This window comes from Rhopalosiphum padi, chromosome 3 (assembly GCF_020882245.1).
Source record: "Rhopalosiphum padi isolate XX-2018 chromosome 3, ASM2088224v1, whole genome shotgun sequence".
In the NCBI taxonomy this organism is placed as follows: Eukaryota; Metazoa; Arthropoda; class Insecta; order Hemiptera; family Aphididae; genus Rhopalosiphum; species Rhopalosiphum padi.
In genome coordinates this window covers 12,549,254-12,570,673 of record NC_083599.1, presented here as the reverse complement: position 1 = coordinate 12,570,673, position 21,420 = coordinate 12,549,254, and the positions used below count along the sequence as shown (strand labels likewise).

At 31.8% G+C, this 21,420-nt stretch overlaps 1 protein-coding gene across 3 annotated transcripts in view; it reads left to right on the top strand.

Moving 5' to 3' along the window:
- LOC132926550 (uncharacterized) overlaps positions 1–21,420 on the top strand; it is a 69,195-nt gene that overhangs the window by 2,823 nt on the left and 44,952 nt on the right. Inside the window, exon 1 of one of the 3 annotated variants that reach the window (XM_060990914.1) lies at positions 6,245–6,708. The exons of 1 other annotated variant lie outside the window; for it this stretch is intronic. In XM_060990914.1, coding sequence (XP_060846897.1) covers positions 6,545–6,708 — 164 coding nt within the window. In that variant the 5' untranslated portion in view covers positions 6,245–6,544. Of the gene's footprint in view, positions 1–6,244; positions 6,709–20,765; positions 20,986–21,420 lie in introns of those variants that run through there. One more of the 3 variants, XM_060990915.1, reaches the window with a different exon arrangement.

The following is a 21,420-nucleotide window of genomic DNA, read 5'->3' as shown; positions in this document are numbered from 1 at the left end:
AAATTGTTAAAAATAATATGAGTTCTATCCGGAAAAAAAATGTATCTCTTAAATTTTGGATTTGTTTAAATTAAAGTATTTTGTATGTTCGCACAACTTCAATATTAACTCAAAAGGTAGATAAAATAAATACTATCATTATATCATTATTAATTATCTTGTATTTAATATTTCAATTTAAAATATAGTAGCAGATTTTGTTCTATTGGACACAGCTTTTATAAAAGCAGAGCTGGCTTAGGTCTCAACAAATCAATATTTGAATAAAAAATGTTATTCTCTGTATTATGAAAAAAAAATCATATTGGTCAAATCAAACTGTATAATTAGTAATTATACACTTTACAGCAATTTAAAGTGCTAAAAAGTAAAAACGGAATTACATATTTCAAAATTATTGTTATCTATTTTACAATTAATAATTAAATAGATTTACATTTTTTTCATACAATTAAGTATTATGTTATATTACCAATTTATATTATTATATTATTAATTCAATGGTATAATGACATAATTAGGTTATCGATTAAATAAACATAATGAACTAGTCAGCTAAAATATTTTACTTCATATCTATTGCTAATACTAAATCACTATCGACCGTAAACAAGTATTTTTTAAAAGAAAAAAATTAATAAGAAACTAAGAACTTAATATTAGAATAAAATTATTAAATTAATATAAAAAATATTATAGCATACCTATTAGTATTATAATGAATAATAATACAATGTGATTTTATTATACATAATGACAGCATTCAATTTCCCGTAGTTGACAAATATTTTCAAAAACAAACTCACGTCTCACATAAGTTATTTTCTTACAGTATTCAGTACAATAAATGTACCTTACTAGAGTTAATTTATTTTAAACAAATTTATATATTGCCTAATATCGTATTTTCCTTAAAATATATTATGTATAATATGTTCAATGTGGGGCGTGGGTGGACTAATTTCCTCATATGGAATGATATCGTTTGCTTGCCGTTGTAATAATTATAAGGAGGACTAGGATATTTAGTCGTGTTTTTTAAAATATATTATTTAAAAAATAGTTATATCACCCCAAATCTGTTTCTCTGCATTCAAATTTTAAGAAATTAATATTTATTTTGCCTTTTTTTACTTTTATAACTTAGGTCAGTTAAGATTTTAAGACTTGTTCGGCATCGGTCGATTAACAAATAGTGTCAAATACCCATCACCTATTTTCTTTTGATGTTTACCGATTTTTGGTCTATCGGGATTGTATCCGACGTGGCGACGTCAAACTAATATAACGTGATACGTGAACATTGTGCAAATTTGTGTGTATGATTTAAGCCTTACGATGGATTTTATTTTGACGAGTAATTGTTTACTTCTTTCTACCTTTTTCAGCGTATTTCTTGGTAATTTATTAATATATTATATTACTTTTTCTTATTTAATTTTATATCAGTTTTAATAATATTCCGTTATTATATAAATAAATCATATAGCTTTATTGTGTCACTTATTCGTAAATCATTATAGATACACCTAATTAAACAGTTGATTAATATTATATATTTAGAACTAAAATGCGTATTCTTAATTCTTAGTTTAGATTTTGTTATTTCCGTTATTTTGTTGTTACGGATTTAATGTGTACCTCATATTATATTTTATCTATGTTGATTATGAGTTATAACTTATAAGTATATTATAAATGTATAAACAACAAACGTTATAAATCACGTCATTAAATTAAAACTACATATTGTGGTATTATTGATTATATGATATTTAAACCCCCATGTTGGATAACAACGATTAAAACAAAAATATGTTTATTTCGAATCGTAACAATAACCTTTAGTATGAAATACTTAAATGTTTTATTTAATATCATAACGTAATTAATAATTAATAATTGGTATTATTAGTCGACAATGTGTATCCAATGGCAATAATATTATTAAACAACAAGACACAAATATATCGTATTATATTATCTGTCATTAGTTGCACGTGTTCATGTGCATCAGGATTCGGGATGGAATTTTATTTTATATTTATTAGTTCTCTGTACAACTGTATTAAACCTAAACACGATGTAATTCTAAAGACATTGCGAACGTCTACGCAAAGATAAGACTTTATAATACGAGTACAGTGACGGTTTTTGGCTCAACTTCAAAGAGCACATTAGCGAAATTAGCTTGACATACGATTTTACGAATTCTATTAATTATTATTATTACAACATATGTAGAAATCTATCACCACGATTTCTACACTCAAATGTCTGCTATCTAATAAATAATAATATTTTGACTGTCGTGACGTCGCATTATTGTAAAATAATCCATAAAACAATATATAAAATTAAATCAGACAAGGACAGTGTACCATATAAACTCCTTCGATATCCACTGTTCGATTAATTGTTAACTTCAAAAGCCATACGTAATATCTATTATCTACGGTAATAACTAAATAACGTATTAATTTATTGATGCCGTTTATATATTTGACTTAATATTAGTGATGGCTTGGTGCATCATATTTATATATATATGTATATATAAATGGTTTTTCTGAAAATAAACATTTATTAATTTTAATTATACAATTAGAAGCAGTTACACGGGAACACGATGACTTAGCATAGCGCCATATAGTATATTATATCATATACACAGTGGTGCAAATTATCACCAGTTAAATCGTTATTTATACAAGTTAACAACACACATTTTAATTAATTCCATATTAACGCATATTAAGATACGTGTAAGGGATTAAAGTCTTAAAAATATTGTAAATATTTGCATTTATATTCAAAAACTATATACTTGTAACGATTAAAAAACTAAAAAAGACCTTTTTTTATAAAATGGATTTTATTAACTTGGTATATGAGGTGCAAATATAAATCAATTTCTCGGAATTTTATCGATTTTAAACCGTGTTTTTCTACTGTAATAAAGAGGGTTATAAATAATAACTTATAAATTTATATTCATATAAATGATTTGTAAACGACTCGTTGAACCTTTGTTGATTTAATTTAAACTTTAAATTAAATAATAATTAATTTACATTATGAATAGTGGTCAAGCAGAGGAGAGTATAGTTTGATATCGGAGACTGACTAAAATTCGTTTCAAAGTGTTATTTTAATCAAAAAAAAAAAAAGGTCTATAACATAGTCATATTATTATAACGGATAAATACTTTAGAATCCCTCCAACCTACTGGCCTTTTGATGGTCTTGCCGATAGCGATAATTTCCCCCTCGAGTACATAGCGTAGTAGGTTATTGCCGCCGCATTGGCGACAAGATATCTCGCGCATAGTGCCGTAAAATATGCTGACGATGCAATGCAGCTATCTCTTAACAAGGCCCTAGTTAAAATACATTTTTCGTGTTAAAAATTCAAATTTTAAACTTGTACTAGGAAATTAGGAAAAAAATGTTTTTCGTTCATACACAATGCACGTGGTACATTAATTATTTAATTACATATTATAATATATAGTAGTAAACCAAACAGTTGTATACCTACTAATATGTATTTAAATATTTTCAATACCTAAAAACTATAATAATAACTAATAACTATTATTAATAATGTTTCGGCAATGAAAGTGTAAGCGGTATGGGTATCAAACTAAATCTTAAAACCTATAGTTACACCTAACCTAACTTAGTTGAATATTCAAATCTACAGTTTTGTTTAAGTATTTGTATTTTATACACTACATATTGTACTTTTTATTGTATAAGACATAAAATCTGCATATAGGACAGTGGGGCTGACTGTATTTTTTAACTATAAAATTATTGTTTTTTTTTTTTCTTGGTTTTAGTTAAATAAATTGTATTATATAGTAATTGAAAACTCTAGCTTTAAATTATACAGATGGTAGGAGTTTTACTTGGCAGTGTTACGTGTTATCGTTGTTGTCTTTCGCTTTCTATATTAATTTAAATATATAAACGCATGGCGCAAAAATACCAAATTAAACTTTTTTTATTCATCGGCGTCGCCGACGACTGTCGTATCCGCATATTATGTAAATATAGTATATGTAAATAATATGTGTATCCGACGCGGTACGTGTTAACTATCTGGCCTCAGTTCTTAAGTAGGTTGAGAATAAATGTAGTAAATCGAGTACAATAATATTGTCTTTTTAACAATGTAATGTATAGTATATAGTATTTACGAGTATACAGTACATACTAGTGTCAAAGTATAATATTATATGGCTAATGAAAAGTAGTTCATAAGACCTAACTTATGCAATAATCACTAGATAGTTTAAAAAATAACAAAAGTCTACAAGTCTGGAAATTCAAATCATCTCATTTGTGCCTACTAACTATATTATTCTATCAACAATTAACTGTCGAGGACTTCAATACTTGAGTTGTGAATTACCTAACCTATTACGTACACTGTAATCGTATTTACAACTTACAATGATGACTAATATTGACGAACCCTTTCCGGTTCACTATATTGTATTTTTGTTTAACTCTGTTAAATTTGTTCGATTTATTTTTTAAATTAATAAAAAAACAGACAAAATATAGGTATAGCGGGGGTGTTTTCAGGGGTGTTTTCCATTCCCATTATTATTGATTTGCATGTTCAATTTGAATTTTAAGATAATTGTAAAAGATAATCTTAGTTTATTAATATTGGTTACTTTAATAGCGAAAATAAAGATGATCCTGATTGTTGCAAAAAATAAAAACAATTCTTAGCTAAGGTTGGTTTATTATAATACAAAATAAATGTGTATGCATATAAGTTTATAATTTATATTAAAAAATAAATGCATAGAAACCTATACACAATTTTAATACATTTTATATAATAAAAATATAGATATATAATATCTGTGTATTCAAATATAGTTATTATAATTCATAACGTAACTTACTATTCTTGATATTCAAGATTTTTGAGATTTGGTTAAAATTAACCTTGCAAGGTTATGGCAATTTCAAAAACTCGTCTCAAAAGTCATTAAATGTAATTATTTATGAATAGTTATTGTTTAGTATACGTTTATTAATTTAATAGATTATTGTTATAATGTATTCATTTGTTATATATTTTACTAAATGATATTGATTTTGTTTTACAACTTCGACGTATTAGCAATTTTGAATTGGGCACCCCTGATGTTGTATTTAATACACGCGTTGAAACCCTTGTATAGTATTCTCATCCTAATTAAATTGACCGCATCGCCACATTGGTCTTTTAATAATAATATACGCGATACATAGAAAGGCTGCAGGGAGGGAACCCTTTTATAATAAATCGGCCGCCACTGATGTGGATGACACACAGTTTAGTTAATTTACAACTACAACGGAAATGACGTATGGCAGTGGATGGTAGTGTAGGACAACCGCAGGATTAAGGCTATTTTTCTGTCGGGCACTGTTATACACGTTATTCGATATAAAATCTCTTCATTGTTGCCCTTACGTTTAAATAGGTTACCTACCAGCATGTTGGCGTAGACTAGGGACATATGGATGATGTCTGGTCTCTTATATTATACTTTTTTTCATAAAAGTTCTTTAACTTCTACGAACCCACGTTTCTTGTTTTGTAGCCATTCTTTCTTCGAATAAAACGAGATATTTCACATTGACAATAATATATTTTAGAACATTTACAATTTGAGGTGGGATAAAAACCATAGTAAGGATGTAAGAACTCGGAATTGTATGTACCGCAGGAAATAGCCTATTATAATGTATTTCATGGTATAAAATAAATTCGAAAAGCGGTTTTCTGTGGAGATCATATTATTATTGGTGTATAATGTGGTAGGTAATAAATAGGTATAGTTACAATCAATATGGGTATTATATAAATGTCATTTGTCTATGGACTGGTCTTTTGCTGGCCCGCAGAATCCACTCCGGAGATGACCCTTTATGAGCCTAACAGTTGACAAATACACATTGTATACCTAATACCCATTATTCTCGTCGTTATTATATTGCCGACAACGAATTAGGTCTATTCGATTTCTGGTGTTTCGTGAAGCCTCTGCCGCAATTTTGGTCAAGGTCGTCCTGTGTTTGATTTTTATTTTCAGTCGTATATAAATGGTGTGCCGCCTTGCCTCTACTCCTCCTTGTCATTTCTTCACCGCCGACCGTTAGACACGAGGACACGTAGTATTCGCTTTTTAGATTATTGCATCCGATCAGTTCACTCTCGGTAACCGTGTGCGACGTGTGTCATCCGGCCGTGCATCTGTCGTGGTGTATAATATAATCGCATTGGACGAGTAGCTCACCTCCACCGTTCGTATGTGTATATATCGTAGAGTTGTTTTCGACCCTCTCTTCACCACTTATCGGTCATATTTGCATATGCGCCAAACGGTTTGCAAAACGTTGCCACGAGGTAGTGTTGCTTTTAAAAATTTAAAGGGCACGAAAGCCCGACAATTTTTTCGTATTTTTGGTGTACTATTAATTATAATATTATATACATAATAATATTGCTGTTTCGTTCCGAGACAACGGCATGGCGTTGGCAGCGCCAGGCGTTTACGTGCAGCCGAGGAGACCTGCAGGGTTGCCAGCTCTGGTTCCCGTCAAAGTCGGCTCTACTCTCCCCGCTGCCGATACTACCGCCACGATCGTAATGCGGCGGTACCAGCGAATCATACCGGACAACATTAAGTTTGAGTGAGTCGTACAACATAACATGATAACATTATAAAAAAAATGAGTGAAAATAAATAATGAATAATCACGTATCATTATTATAATATCGTCTCATAATATATTGGCCGGGCGTAATAATAATAATACGTTTCATATTATTATTATTATTATTATTATGCATTTGTTCGTTTCGTCAACGCTACAATCCGTAGGTCAACTACCAACAGGTGGCTAACATGTATAAAACGTAAATACTATAATATTATACTTCATAATATAGTTAATGCACACTACAAGCACGCACGCATCCACGCGATGTAAAAAAAATATTATAATATTATGTTATACAGTATACACAGGTACATATTATTATTATTATATTAAGCGGAGTTTTTACTCGGATGACGGTTTATTCCCCGACATTCGACCGTCAGGCGTCAGCGCACAGTTCGCAAAACATTGACCACAAGGATTGGGTAAATTTTGAAACGATATAGAATGTAGATGGATTAACATATTATAATAGTACTTTTTATCGCACGGAGGTCTAGTGGTCGTCATTGCAATCAGTTCGTGCTCTATGATGATGAAAATATTTTCATTTTCGTAATATTAGGTAATAATATAATATAGGTTTGATTGTTTCAAAAAAACTGTTTATACACGTTAATAATGTAGTAGAAGAAATCTGGGGTCTGTTGTTCCAAGTGTGTAAATGCAGCTGATTGCATAGTTAATATTATAATATTTTTTTATTTTAATATTTTTTTGGAATTCCGAAAGGGACTTTCCCTGAACTTTCTACTGCTTACTGATAACAACTGGCCTTCACAGAAAATCCTATATGACATTTAGACTTCCTATGTTGTAGAAAATTCGTACACCAAAATTATACTTTTTTTTTAAAAATGAAAATTTTTGGCGTACAGCACTATTTATTGTTGTCCGAAAGTGAAAACTTTATGTTAAAACGAACAAACTTACTGAACATAATATACTAATATCGTTATTGCGCGCCTTTTTATAATATTATGTAAAATATAAAAAAACCCATCATTGTGTATTTGTTTATCGATGATAAATCGTGTTGTATTCCGTAATGTATATGAGGTTACTTGGAACCGCGATCGCTCTTGTCCGTACTGCGCTTACTCGGGAAAATCCCGTCCGATCTGGGAATTTAATGGAAGTTACGTCGCACATCATTTGTCCGGATTATAGGGTTTTTTTTCCTCTCCCGGCGGTGTATAGCTCGATAAAGGGGGCTTTCGTTCATTCACCAACCAACGCCACCGCGCTTTTCCATTCTGTGTTTTGCGCCAGTCTTTGAGCTTTTGTCTGAAAACGAACGGATCTATACAACGTTGTTTTATTATTATAATATTAGCGTAACAGTACAATGTCTGGTTGTGCGTGTCACTTTATTATCTGCGTCGATGGCATTATTATGCATTGTCCAACTGTTTGCGCCCGACAATGGTTTCTGTCAACTTCCGGTGATAATAGTCCTCGTCTGGGTTGGACTAACCATACAATAAAATATATTATTTGAGGAGTTTTTATTTAACACATTTTTCCGCAATGAATGTCTGTGCATATGTAATTATAACTTAAAGGCCCGGAAAATGATCGCTATGTCATATATTAGTACATGCTCGTATACTATTATATCGTATAATCGTTATTACGATCCTGGGCGATCCAACTTGTTCCGTCAACCCATTTTATAATAGTAAAATTAAATGTTATGCTAACTTGTTTTTTTGGTTTAACGGAAAAATGCCATGGCCTGACAAATATTTAGGTACATAATGCATATACTATAATTTATAATTTTATAAGTATAATGTATTAAATATTATTTATATATTGTTATTGTTTATTCTTCATTTTTATCAATCTTTACGGGTATAATACTAAAAATATAAATCAGTTTTTTTATATAGTCACTTTAAAAAAATTATAATTATTTTAAAATCAATGACTAATATGATAATAATAATATATATATATATAAAAGATTATATATTTAATATTTATTATGAATAAATATGAAAATGTTATGAAAATATATAATTAACTATTGAAAGGTCAGTGTTTGTGTGATATATAATAAATAGCGTTGCTCTGCTAAGGCTTTTAGCTTTTCAACGGTCGTTTCCATTCCACATAATTCGTATGCATTCAGTAATATATTGTAATAAGTAACACTTGCTTTTTTTTATTTATAATATTTACTACTTTGCTGCATGTACGTGAATCAACGCCCGTTGTGCGATAAAGCCCTGTTGATGGGCCTACAAAGGCTTGCAAACAATTCACTATTAAGTGTCGGCACTATATAGGTAGTAGTTGGTGTGTTGTATAGTGACGCGTTGCTCATCATATTAGAGTGGTTTTTTAAAAACCAAAGTTGAATATTTTTCTTTTTAAAAACCGTGCAATGATGTGTTGACAAAAATATCCATAAAATTTATATATTAAAAAATGTTAGGAAATATTTTATTGTCTCAGTTTCCTAGTGGTGGGGTTTCAGCACTGGCGTACACCGACAAGTTCAGCTAAAAGATTGAAAATCAACGGCGTCGCCGTTGTGGCGCCGACAATTCTTGTCTTCGCGTACGGATTCGGGTAGATTATTTGTATCATTTAATATTTAGTAGAGAAATAAATCGAAAAATGCGCGGCAATGACGAGATGTAAAAATTGTTTCGGTTGTACGCCGTTTACACGTCGTTGTCGTCGTTATTAAATATTTACATATTTTTCCCCGACCCCGTTGTGAACTCTGTCCGTTGTGCATTGTGTACGCTACCGTCGTTGTCGCCGAGTATCGACTAAATCGTTTCAAACGTTTCTGCATAGGTAATATTGAATTACCTGACTCAAGTTCCTTTTTCTCGTGCAAAAGTGTGTAATGTATACGTCGTCAGTTTGTCCATAACCATTTATTTGTTTTTTAGTAACCTTGGTTTTTGATACATTTTATAGTTTTTAATCAGACTATACGAAAATCCATCTAAATTACATTAAAATAGGTATAACAGATAAAGTACACGGTGTAAATAAAAAACCAAATGTGTATTAAAAAAATCTGAGATCTAACGTTTCTTACGAAATTTTAATCTAGCAAATCCAATCGTTTATCATCATTTAGGTATTGTTGCATACTCTGTATAATATATAAATTAACAATTAATATTGAAAAGAAGCTATACGATGGCACCTAATAACAATAAAATTAGACCATTTGAAAATTGAACACAGTATATAGAAAATGAAAGTTACAGCGCATTGTTAAATGTTTTAATATGATCATTTAAATTTTAAACTATAATAAGTCTCGTGTACTACAAGGAAATATGAACTTTGGGACCACCAACAGTTTGGCCACTCGAATATTAATTCGCGATCCTTCTATATAGTAAACCATATAATATAGCCACCATTTTTTTTTTTAATGAGAATAACATATTAGGGAGCCCACCAAACGATTTGCAATAGTTACCTAACGGTTATAAACACTAGTAGACACTTAAATATAATATAGTCAACACACTTCAGTTGAACAATCGTAACAGCGCTTCTTTAAAAACCGTTTTAAAATAATGATTTACAAAATATGATTGTCATTTTTTCTAAGAAAATTAATTTAATAAAACATATATTATTACTGAAAAACTACAAGTGTATATTTTCATATTAATACTCAACGATCAGTTAGCATGTAACATTATAATAATATGTACCTATCTATATTCTATATTTTATATATTTGATAATTTTTTTTATAAAATGTAGACAAATTAATACAACTAATACAAGTGAGAAGTAATTAATCAATTGTCAATTTTGTTAATTTTCCTGTTTAAAAAAACGCATGTTTTATGTCACTAACAATCTATAATCATTTTTGGATTAATTTTTAGTACCACGCGTGAAAAATGTGCCGCTAAACTGCAGACAAAACGAGATATTCAGCAGAATAATATTGTTTAGCCCACGCTGAATTTCTACTTTAGTACCTATCTACCTATAACGTGCGGATATATTTAAAACAACGTATTTTGATGATTGCATTAGTTTACAAGTGTGTCATTTGCCGATAAAAAGCATCGTGACAATATTATCATATCGCCCACCGTTCAATTACCTCATCACTGTCATATTATTGTATTTTGTATTAATGACTGACAAGTTAACAATTCACCAATCATTTAATATTTATATAATAAACAATATAAATACTATCATAAATTCAAAGCGGCCCAAACCGCGTTTTCGTAAAAACTTTTTCGATTATCTTGCCGTTTTCAGTATAGTTAAGACGTGCTTATTGTGAATTGTCTTACTATCGACGTAAACCGACGTAAAATTTATGATGACGATGTTTTTGCAGAGCTCATTAAAGTTGTTTTTAAATATATTAATGATCACTTACATATTTTTTGTTTGATTCAAAGGTTTATTGTTTTAATTAATTTTTTGAAATTGTTGCTGTCGATTATAAACTATATAGTAGATTGTAGAACAAATTGTCGTTAGTTGAAATCTAGTCTTAGATTTTTATGATACGTTTATGCTTTAACAAAAATACAAAATATCTAAGGTACTCAGACACTCAGTACGTGTGGCTACATCCAGAAATTTACCGCGTTGTCTGTAGAAACATCCTGCTATTTGAAGTTGATGATAATAACAGTTGTTTGTAATCACAATGGCCTTTGGGTTTCATATTCAAACCGTAATTCGTATGATTCGTATGTATTACGGAATTATCATATTTTCCTGCAGTAGTTGATGAAATAGTACTTATATAATATACGTATATCATATGGTTGTTATTCTATATACAACGTATACTGAGTAATATAGGTACATAATATAGTTTATATTAATTTGGTTTGGTAATCTTGAGATACGACCGGAGTTTTTATACTGTGTATATATGAAATGCCCAGGAACAGCTATGCTATTACGTGGCGGTGTCAGAGGCCAGAGTAGAGTACCCATACTGGTGTTTTATCTTTTGACTTTGATCCGTTGGATTTGTAGACGTTGTACCTGTAGTATAATACTATATCTTTCTGCCAAGGTGTTTATAAAAATATATAATATTTAACAGGCGTCTTTCGAAATTGTGAGACCGCCATAAAACATTATGTGTACTTACTGGCGGTGACGCGATGTCTATAAAATCTATAAGCGGTCGGAACTATTTTCAGATTACAATTACGTAAATTGATGTCAAGGAATGTTTACATAATTTTCTTTTTTAATAAAATCAATCTTCTTTAATTTTATATAGAATTATAAAATAATGTATTATTCATTTTTCATGGCTAAGACATTTTTTCAAATATTTTTATCCTTTTTCATACTTGAATTCCTATATACTATAATTTATATTATAATATTAATACGATTCTCTCACTAATGCAGTTATTAAATAATAGAAATAATGGGTTGAGTGTAGTAGTTACTGTTATATGGTATCTTAGTATAATCAAAATTATATAGTTTCTGGACAATACTATTTTAATGATAACATGTGTTAATAATAAATTAATGGTTATTGTATAAAAAAAGTTAGGTAATTTAAATTATTTCTTTATAGTATAAATACAGTTATAGATTATAAGCTTCACGGTTAAAAAAATAAATATTTTAGATTTTCTGGTAGTGTAAAACAATAATGTTTATATCTTATGTGTAATGTTTCCATAGTCCAATTTGTATCTGTTTATATAGTTTATAATATATTAATGTTTATATTGTTTTTAAATATATATAGGGTGTAGTAAGTATAAAATTATAAATACGAGTGCACTTACGTACAAGGATTTACATAATACAAAAAAAAAAAATTATTTATATCGATAATTTTATAATAAAGTGAGCTTGTGAATAAATAAATCATTTACATTTTCTTGATGCTGGCATTCTTCCGCAATACCAGGAGTACTGATTTATTATTTAATTAATGTAATAAAATATTTTATAGAAAAAACAACAGCAATGTCGATTACGTGTGCTTGTGGTCAAGTTGTGGGTTAGCTAAGGGTGGAACGTACCACTTCTCCCGTAGTGATTTTAATTTAACACTTAATTATTTACTTTTTAAATTATGATTAAGTAAACTATTGTTGTTACAGTGTTACATTTTTCATCTGTTTCCAATTGTCTATATACACCCCCTCTCTATTTGCGGATTTTCATCATATTTGGATATTTATACTCGTGATGTAAGCAGCGTACAGTTGCGTTTTGTTGCCGGACACCACGCACCGTAGGCAATAACTACCGTCCTTGAATATTGATAATTTAATTTAAACTACAAACACTTCACGAGGTTTACCGAATTTTAATCGGTACCGTCTTCATTGTGTGCATCCACTGAGTTGACGTTCCTGTTTTAATAAGTATCTATAAGTCGTATTTAGATTATATAGGCTTATACATTTTTATAGTTAATTTTAGTCACCTAGCTTGTTGAAATACCTATACCAAATAATTTTACAAAAACAAAACAAAGTGACATTTATAATAATGTTTCGTTTAAGTCGTAATAATAAGTGCAGTGGTTAGCATTTCAAATTTAGTATTTATTTCTTAAGTTAATATACAAAATAATTTAGTGGAATGAAAAATATCTTATCCAATGGATAACAGTGTTTTTTTCCAGAAGTGTTAAAACGGTATAAAATGAAAAATACTGTGGCCAATGCTCTGCATGTTCAGTGTACACGTCGTACAAGTACATTTTTAATCCGACGTGCAATTAAAAAAACACAACAATTTAATGAGCGCATCTATACAATTAATCATAATATTGGGAAAATTATTCGATTTTTACTTGCTCATATACCAGACTGCAATCTTTAAAACTGCTGTTTATTGCTTGCTACACCATCAAATTATATTGTTTTAACCCTATATCAATGAGAGTTGTTTCATTTTTTCCTGCAATAAATAAATCGAGTTTAGTTTTTTTTACGATTATAAGTGTGAGTGCGCACACCGCAAACAAACTCCGCGGGGCTCATAATATGTGCAAAGCTATATAATATTATAACGTGGGTAGGCGTAGCCGTCTTTTTCCTCTTTTGTATAGAAACAAACATATATTTACAAATATTTACCATACATTGCAACTCAACTTTAGGTAATTTTTTGAGTGTTGCTTTTAAAGTCAGTTGTGTTTTTTGTCCTAATGGATCAACGATTGATAAAGTCGTGCAGTTTTATGTAATTGTGTAGTAAATATATTAATAATAGTTAACCATATTTTAAAACTAATATATTTTTTCAAATAGTATTTTTTCAAATCAATATTATGAGATTCGTCACCTTAGCACTGATCAATGGCCTATTATTTTAGATTAAAATTTAACTCGAAATTATGTTATGTAATAATGTGGACATTGGATGAGATATCAAAAACATTGAATCTAAGGGGAACTATATTATAATATTTAATAGTGGTTTACGTACAAGCCTCAAATTTTCATGTGGTAATTTTAAGGTATTTATAAATAGGATAAATAACTATTGGAAAGTTTATGATAACTTACAAGACAACATTACACTGTCAAATGTCGAAGTTCTAATACATACACTCTAATATTGTCAATAATACAAATAATTTAATTTTTATAACTACTATTTAAAAAAAATTATGATAACAAATTTTTAATATTTATTTTTTAAAAATTTAAAATATGTTTTAAAACATTAATTATATTGTTTCCATTTTGTAAGAGTCACTGAGCCCGCAAGTAGACTATAATATTATTATTGTAGGTCACAATGGTTGTATAATCTGGGATGTTATACATTATTTGCCTTTGGGAATCCAACTACATACTTTATTTCTAGTTGATCCCCGACTTATGTTTTAGATTATGTTGTTAGGTAAAAATTAATATTTTGCCCGAGATTCGTATTTATTTATTATTTTTATTTTATATATTTTATAAACACGTGGTATCGCTATAATAATCATCATGGTAAATATTATTTAAAAGTATTGCACAAATTAGCTAAAAAGTATATTTAGGGGAAAAGGCAAATAAAGTTTACTGCATTACAATCACAATGATGTGAAACGAATTTATCACACACTCGCCAAAAAAGCATTTGCTGCAAAACCTGAGCCTTATAAATATAGAATATTTATGATTTAAAATTACTTACCATTTACAATTTTTATGTAGGTAAAAATTAATAAATGTTTATTTCAAATTTAAGTTTTTTCTTTGATATATGTATTAGGTTAAGTGTTCTTTCCCTTCCACACCGATGTATGTACTAATATTATTATAATATAATTAAGCATTAAAAATAATATCTATTGGTTTATTCGTACAATAAATAAATCCTTAAAGGCGGTACCTATATTCATGTTTTTATTAGTAACAAAAATGGATGTGTATGAGTTAATATTAAGATACGTTATGTATAACTGGTATTTTATTATTGTTATAACACGTGATTTCGTATACAAATTGATCAGGTGCCATGCTATTTCTAGACATTTAGTTGTAATATAATAAGAACCCACCTGCAAAGACACCATTGTATAATTATCTATAATGCATTTTAACATTGGATATTATATGTTTATCTGTATGATTTGGAGTTCACAGAAAATTTTTATCTACACAGACGTAATTTGTTTTTATTTTTGAAACGTTTAAGTCGTATTATACGTTTACGATTAATATGTTTTGTAATTTTGTATACTATTTAAAATTAATTGTATTGCCCTTATAACTTAAATATTAGAGGAAGCAGTATTAGTGGAATGTCGATTCTACTTACATTAAAACCGGCATATGAGTTTCAATAGCGTTAGTAGAAATTTATTCACTTCTAAAGTTGTTGCTAAGATTTTAATATTATTTCAATGTTATTCGGATTTGTTTGAGACACCAACATGACCTTAGCCAGAAAATTAGCAGTGAAATAAACAAAACTATCATAACCTCTTGTAGGTCTAAGGAAAAAATACACAATAATACAAGATAATATGTACTTACTGTATTTATTATTATATGGGTACATATGAAAACGTTTTGTTATAGTGAATAAAATTAGCTTTTACATATATTTTTAGCAAAGGAAAATACCTACAATTGAATATAACATACACAGGTAATAAAATAAAAATGTAATTTTTTTCAGTGTAGTAGACCCATTGGCCGCTGTATTAAAAATCAAACGATTCAAACGTATCGTTAAATTTTACAAACTCAAATCAATCGCCATTAATAGTAGTTATAAACTATATAAACCAAATATTATAAATAACATTAATTATATACATGTCACATGAGTTAAAATTAAATCTCGAGTTATGTACATTATTATTGTGATTTGTATTCCAAATGCACAATAACTAATTATTGACTATATAATTATTAATTGGATATAGATAGTATATTAAATATTAATATATTAATATACCCATAATTGTTGATAAAAAAATATTTATTGTGTTTCAATCACATCTGTATATCTGTTTCAAGATAAAAACGGAGAAAATAGGGAGTAGTATTAAAATACAGACATCAAATATAATCGTAGACTTAGAAATAAAGAATTAGGTATATATATTTGGTCAAAGTTTTAGGAGCACTCGCAAATTATTTACATATCAGTAAATACCAAATTATTCGTATTTTCGTTGCATAGACTTGAGACTATCGCGCGCTGTTGCTGATTTTGAATAGGTAGCCTAGTTTTCAACATTATAGTTAACATAACTGAGTCGATGCGATAAAGTTTTCGAGAACTCTGCACTTGAAACGTCTCAACAACCTGAAAATAGTTGTTTATTATTAATAAGTTCGTTTATAACGTGGATTATTTGTTGTAAGTATTTTTAACTCTATTTCTTTTCTCGTGTTATTCATTGTTATACATTGCTTTTTCGTCGAAAATTGTATATTTATAACAAATATTGATTACAATTTAGGATTTTTTAGACAAAAGACTACAGAGATTTTGTTACAATTTAACTGAATCGTTCTTGACGAAAAACGATAAACCTTGATCATCTACGGGCGTTTCATTAAAATAAATATGAATGTACCTACCATAAGAAAGTAACAAACATAAAATGAAAAAGTAGTTTGATACACAAAAAAATCCTTCCTACCCTTTTTTTCGATAGTTAATTAAAAATCAATATATTTCTGTTACATTTACGATAATTGAATTATCATAATTCTATTTATTTTAAAATATTGATTAGGTTGTTCTTAAACAGACAACAGATTTTTTAGTAGGATCTTATACTTGATATAGTATACGTAATATAGTCTCTATGTAGTGGTAGCGTATAATTCCTTAGCCCTGAGGGGGTGGTGCCGGTGGTGGTGAATTCCTGTTCTTTCTATATATATTTTAATTTTTATAAACGTTAGCTGTTTTTCTTATTTTGATTAAAAACAAACCTTATATTATTTGTCATCCCACTTTTCATTAAATTATAAACACTATGGGTTCCAAACCTAATCAAGTATAATACAAATTTATTACGAACGCAAATGGGCTACACATTTCTTGTATTATTTAATATCAATTTATAAAAAAGAATGCATGTGCCAATCATTGTATAATATAAATAATACGATGTACAATAAATTTAGGTACCTACTTAATATTATAAGATAAAAATATAATCTATTACGTACATTTTATAATCGCAATAATTTGGTCTGTGATATACTATCATATAATATCCGAAGTAATTACTAATTGGCAAAAGGCGCTCATATTAGAAAATGAAATCACGCTCATATATATGATTTTATCTAATAACGCTCTCAAACGTTCGACTCTTCTCAACAATAAAATTTACTTTCGACTCGTTCGTTTTTGACAGTCTTTCGGATGGCGTGTCGTATTGAATAGCTACCTCTTGTGGACATCCCCGCGTAAAATTAATTGGATTAGGTACCGTTTAAGCCAATCATCCAAAACACAAAACCGCGTATAAACACTCGGAACACTAATGGGCGTTATACTATATTTTCGGGAGCAATAATAAAACGTCGCTTCGATTTAGTTTTGTCGGCGTGTGAGGCGGACGTCGTTAAACCTATATAACACTAACATACGCGCGCTATTGATATATGTATATATATACGCTATATTATACGTGACCTTTGTACACTCTAATCAAACATTGACCGATATACATTCGGATCGATGGCTTTTCAGAGTGCTTATTCATATTATATTTTATACACGTCATACATTCCGATTCCATATGCTCTCGCCGTTGTCGTTTCGTCCGTTATTATGTTCGTGCACACATATTATATTGTCATAAATAATTATCATTGTCATATTATACACTTAATGTGTGTGTACTATATAATAATTGCAGTGCGCTCGTCCACGTTTTTATTTCTCGATAAAGCAATGTTCGACGGCGAAACGTCGTGTAATAATCATCAGTCATCACTTAACACGCGGGCTTGCAATACCTATAATATACTGTATTATAACTGCTATTTGTATTATATATCATAATATATTATGTGCAGGATAGAATTTAACAATTTTAACACTTAGAGATAATTATAAAATACGCTCATTTTCATTGAAATAGGTTTATAGTAGGTAACTGAAATTTTTACTCGCATATTTCATTATATAAAATTAGATAGGTGATACCAACCCTTAAAAAAGGAGATTGCTTCACTATTTTGAAATTTTTTTGACTTTTTGGAGGTTCTAGTTAATAAAATTGCAATTTTTAACATTATAGTATCTGATTATTTAAATATAAGCCCGAGTCGTTTAGTTATAAAATATTTATCACATTTTATAATATTATAGTTGAATGCGTAGTTCTAATTACTTCTGAAAATTTTGATATTGTTTTGATCGAGCATTTATTTTAAGTTGAAATCTTTATGTGATACTCAAGTCGTATACCTAATGAAAAAAAGTGCTTTAATTTGATTTGTATAATTATTGAAAACAAAAAATAAATATAATTTACGTCCTACTAATTATTATAACGTATTATTAAAAACTATTATTATGTGCAGGGACGAATCCACCTTAAGAGTATTGGCCCTGCACTATGTGTGCACGTATTCGTCGTCTTCCGAGTCGTTATAATACACCGGATAATGTAAATTAGATAACATCTTCGTTTAAAATTAAAACAATATTGTAGTGTGCCAACTAAATATTAATATCATTTTTTCCTGTCTTTTACAATCGCGGTGGCGTTACGCTCGTAACCTGTTTTCTTCGTTTCGATTTTGCGATAGTGTAATATATTAGACGTCGCGCGTCGTTCGCGCACCATATTATAATAATAATATTATCTCGCGGAGGCACGCTCGACGTTGTTGTGGTTGTTACTTAATCGCCGCAACAGTCGTCAACGGTCAATGTCGTCCGAATCCGTGTCACGTACACAAATGCGTATGATAATAATATTATAGTCACATAAATACATTTTTATTCAATAACAATTATGCGCCGCGGAATAACGAGTCTTTCGGTGACTTGACGGACACCCACCCACCCACCGCACCAACAACGACGCGCCGCACCCGACAGCGCAGCGACGATGACCAGACGCTCAGGAATTCGACGTCCGTTAATTCGGAGGGCCATGTGGCGACCGCGTGCGCGGTGTAGCAGACGAAAAACCGTATACGGTTAGGGAATGGGAGACAGCATAAGCGGTGGGAGGCACTGATTCCGCTGTGTACCTCCCGAGTTGCAGGCGTGCCGCCGCCGCCGCATGTGCCGTAACCGTCGATGACGGCTTTTTTGTCTCTCGTAACGGCTAAGCGCCTTCTACACGCAACACGCTCCGACGACCGCGCGTATAACCCTTTGCGCGCGCCGCGCCAGCTGCAGCTCCATCGAAATCCGCCGCAGGACCTACTCATACGTCGTGTGTGCGTGCCGCGTCGCGTTCGGCGGCGTTTCGCAATCGCCCGGCGAACCGGTTCCGCGCAGCGGTCGTCGTTTGCCGGCCACCCCTTTTCGCGCGCGCCGTCCGGTTTCTCCGCTCCCTCTCGGAACCGGTGAACGGAAAAAAAAAAAAAATAGGAAAGACAGAAACGACGGACACGGCCGGACGATTCGCGCCGTTTACAAACGTATATACGCTCATTACTATGTGGGTACCGTTTCGGCGCTATAATAGTATTACGCCGCAGCCGCCAAGTATTGCGTCGTTTCGTCGTGTACTGCTACGACTGCTACTACTACTACTACGCCGCCGGTGCGGTCACCTTGACACATATGGCGCACGCGCGACGCCTGTGCACAATATGCAAATAATGTTAATACGCGTATCTCTGTCTTGGACGGCGGCGGCGGTGCTGCGTGCCACGGAGGCGGAGGAATCATCGTACACGACAATATTATCGTATATAGTTGTGCGACGACAGAACACAGCAAAGTTAGCGGGTTCCGTGTTATCTCCGGTACACACACGATGGTCTTTGGCAGTTGGAGAATTTCCTCGGCCGGCGCGCGGCGTTCCCACGTGTTCGAACAAAACGGGTCGCCGCGCAGCCGCCGCTTCCGGCTCAAACTCTATACACAGTGGTGGTGTTCTGTCTGTCCGTCCCCGCTCACCGTGCGTCGCGGGTTCTGTGAACTCTTGTGATTCTTTTCCCCCGAGTGATTACCGACCACCACGGCCCGCCGCGGCGGTAGACGACGAAAAGTAGGGACGACGCTCCAGCCGCTCGTGTGCGTGCGGGTGTGCGGCTCTGCGGACGCTTGTGCGTGCGCGCGCGTTCGAGTGGGACCGCTCGCCGCCGGAGTGTCGATGGCTTGTGTGCGCCGCCTTGCACGCGTGTGCTGAACGGGCCGTGTCTGGTCGACGACGATGGTACTACGCTGTGTCATACCAAGAGCGGTGCGGCGGCGGCGGCAGCAGCGTCGCTGTTGGCGGCGGCGGTCGGTGGCGGCGGCGGCTGCGGCGGTGGAAGTGGCGGTGGTGGTGGTGGTAGCCGTGCAACCTTCGTAACGGCTGCCGCCGCCGCCGCCGCCGCGCCGCCTGCCTGCCCGCCTCGTGCGGTCGGTTAGTCTGTAGTGCGCCGGCCGACGGAACAGAACGAGACTCGATAGCCAGCAGCAGCCCACCGGCACACCAGCTGCTGCCGCGACCGCGTGTATTGTCGGTGTGTGTGCGCGCGCGCGCAATTAATAATAATAATAATAATATTAATGATACGACGTTGCACACCGGCGTGTTCTTCGCTTAAGCCGCGGACGTAACCAATCTTTATTATAATAAGTCCCGTAAGTATCCTTTTTATTCATCGCCCTCTACATAACACTGCGACAGTAATAGTAACGTACGAGATAATATATTATAGACAATATATTATAGTATACAAATCGTATATAGTATTATAGTATATTGTTGTTATCACAATAATGATTACTACACGTTTATAGTTTATTATTATTAATATCATTATTGTGTTCGTACTATCTATAATGATATAATCGCGCGCGTATCATATATCCTGTAGTATTTGTTTGCGTTTAACGACGAGTGCGCTTCTTCGTCAAATGCGCACTGTTATTGAATAGTAAAGTAAATAATTTATAATATATTATTATATATATATATGTATTAATAATTATGAAATAAGGACAACAATATTAATGTGACGTATGGTACGGCCGGCGGTGTTTCCCGGTAACCGTCGACACCACCTGTCATCAGCA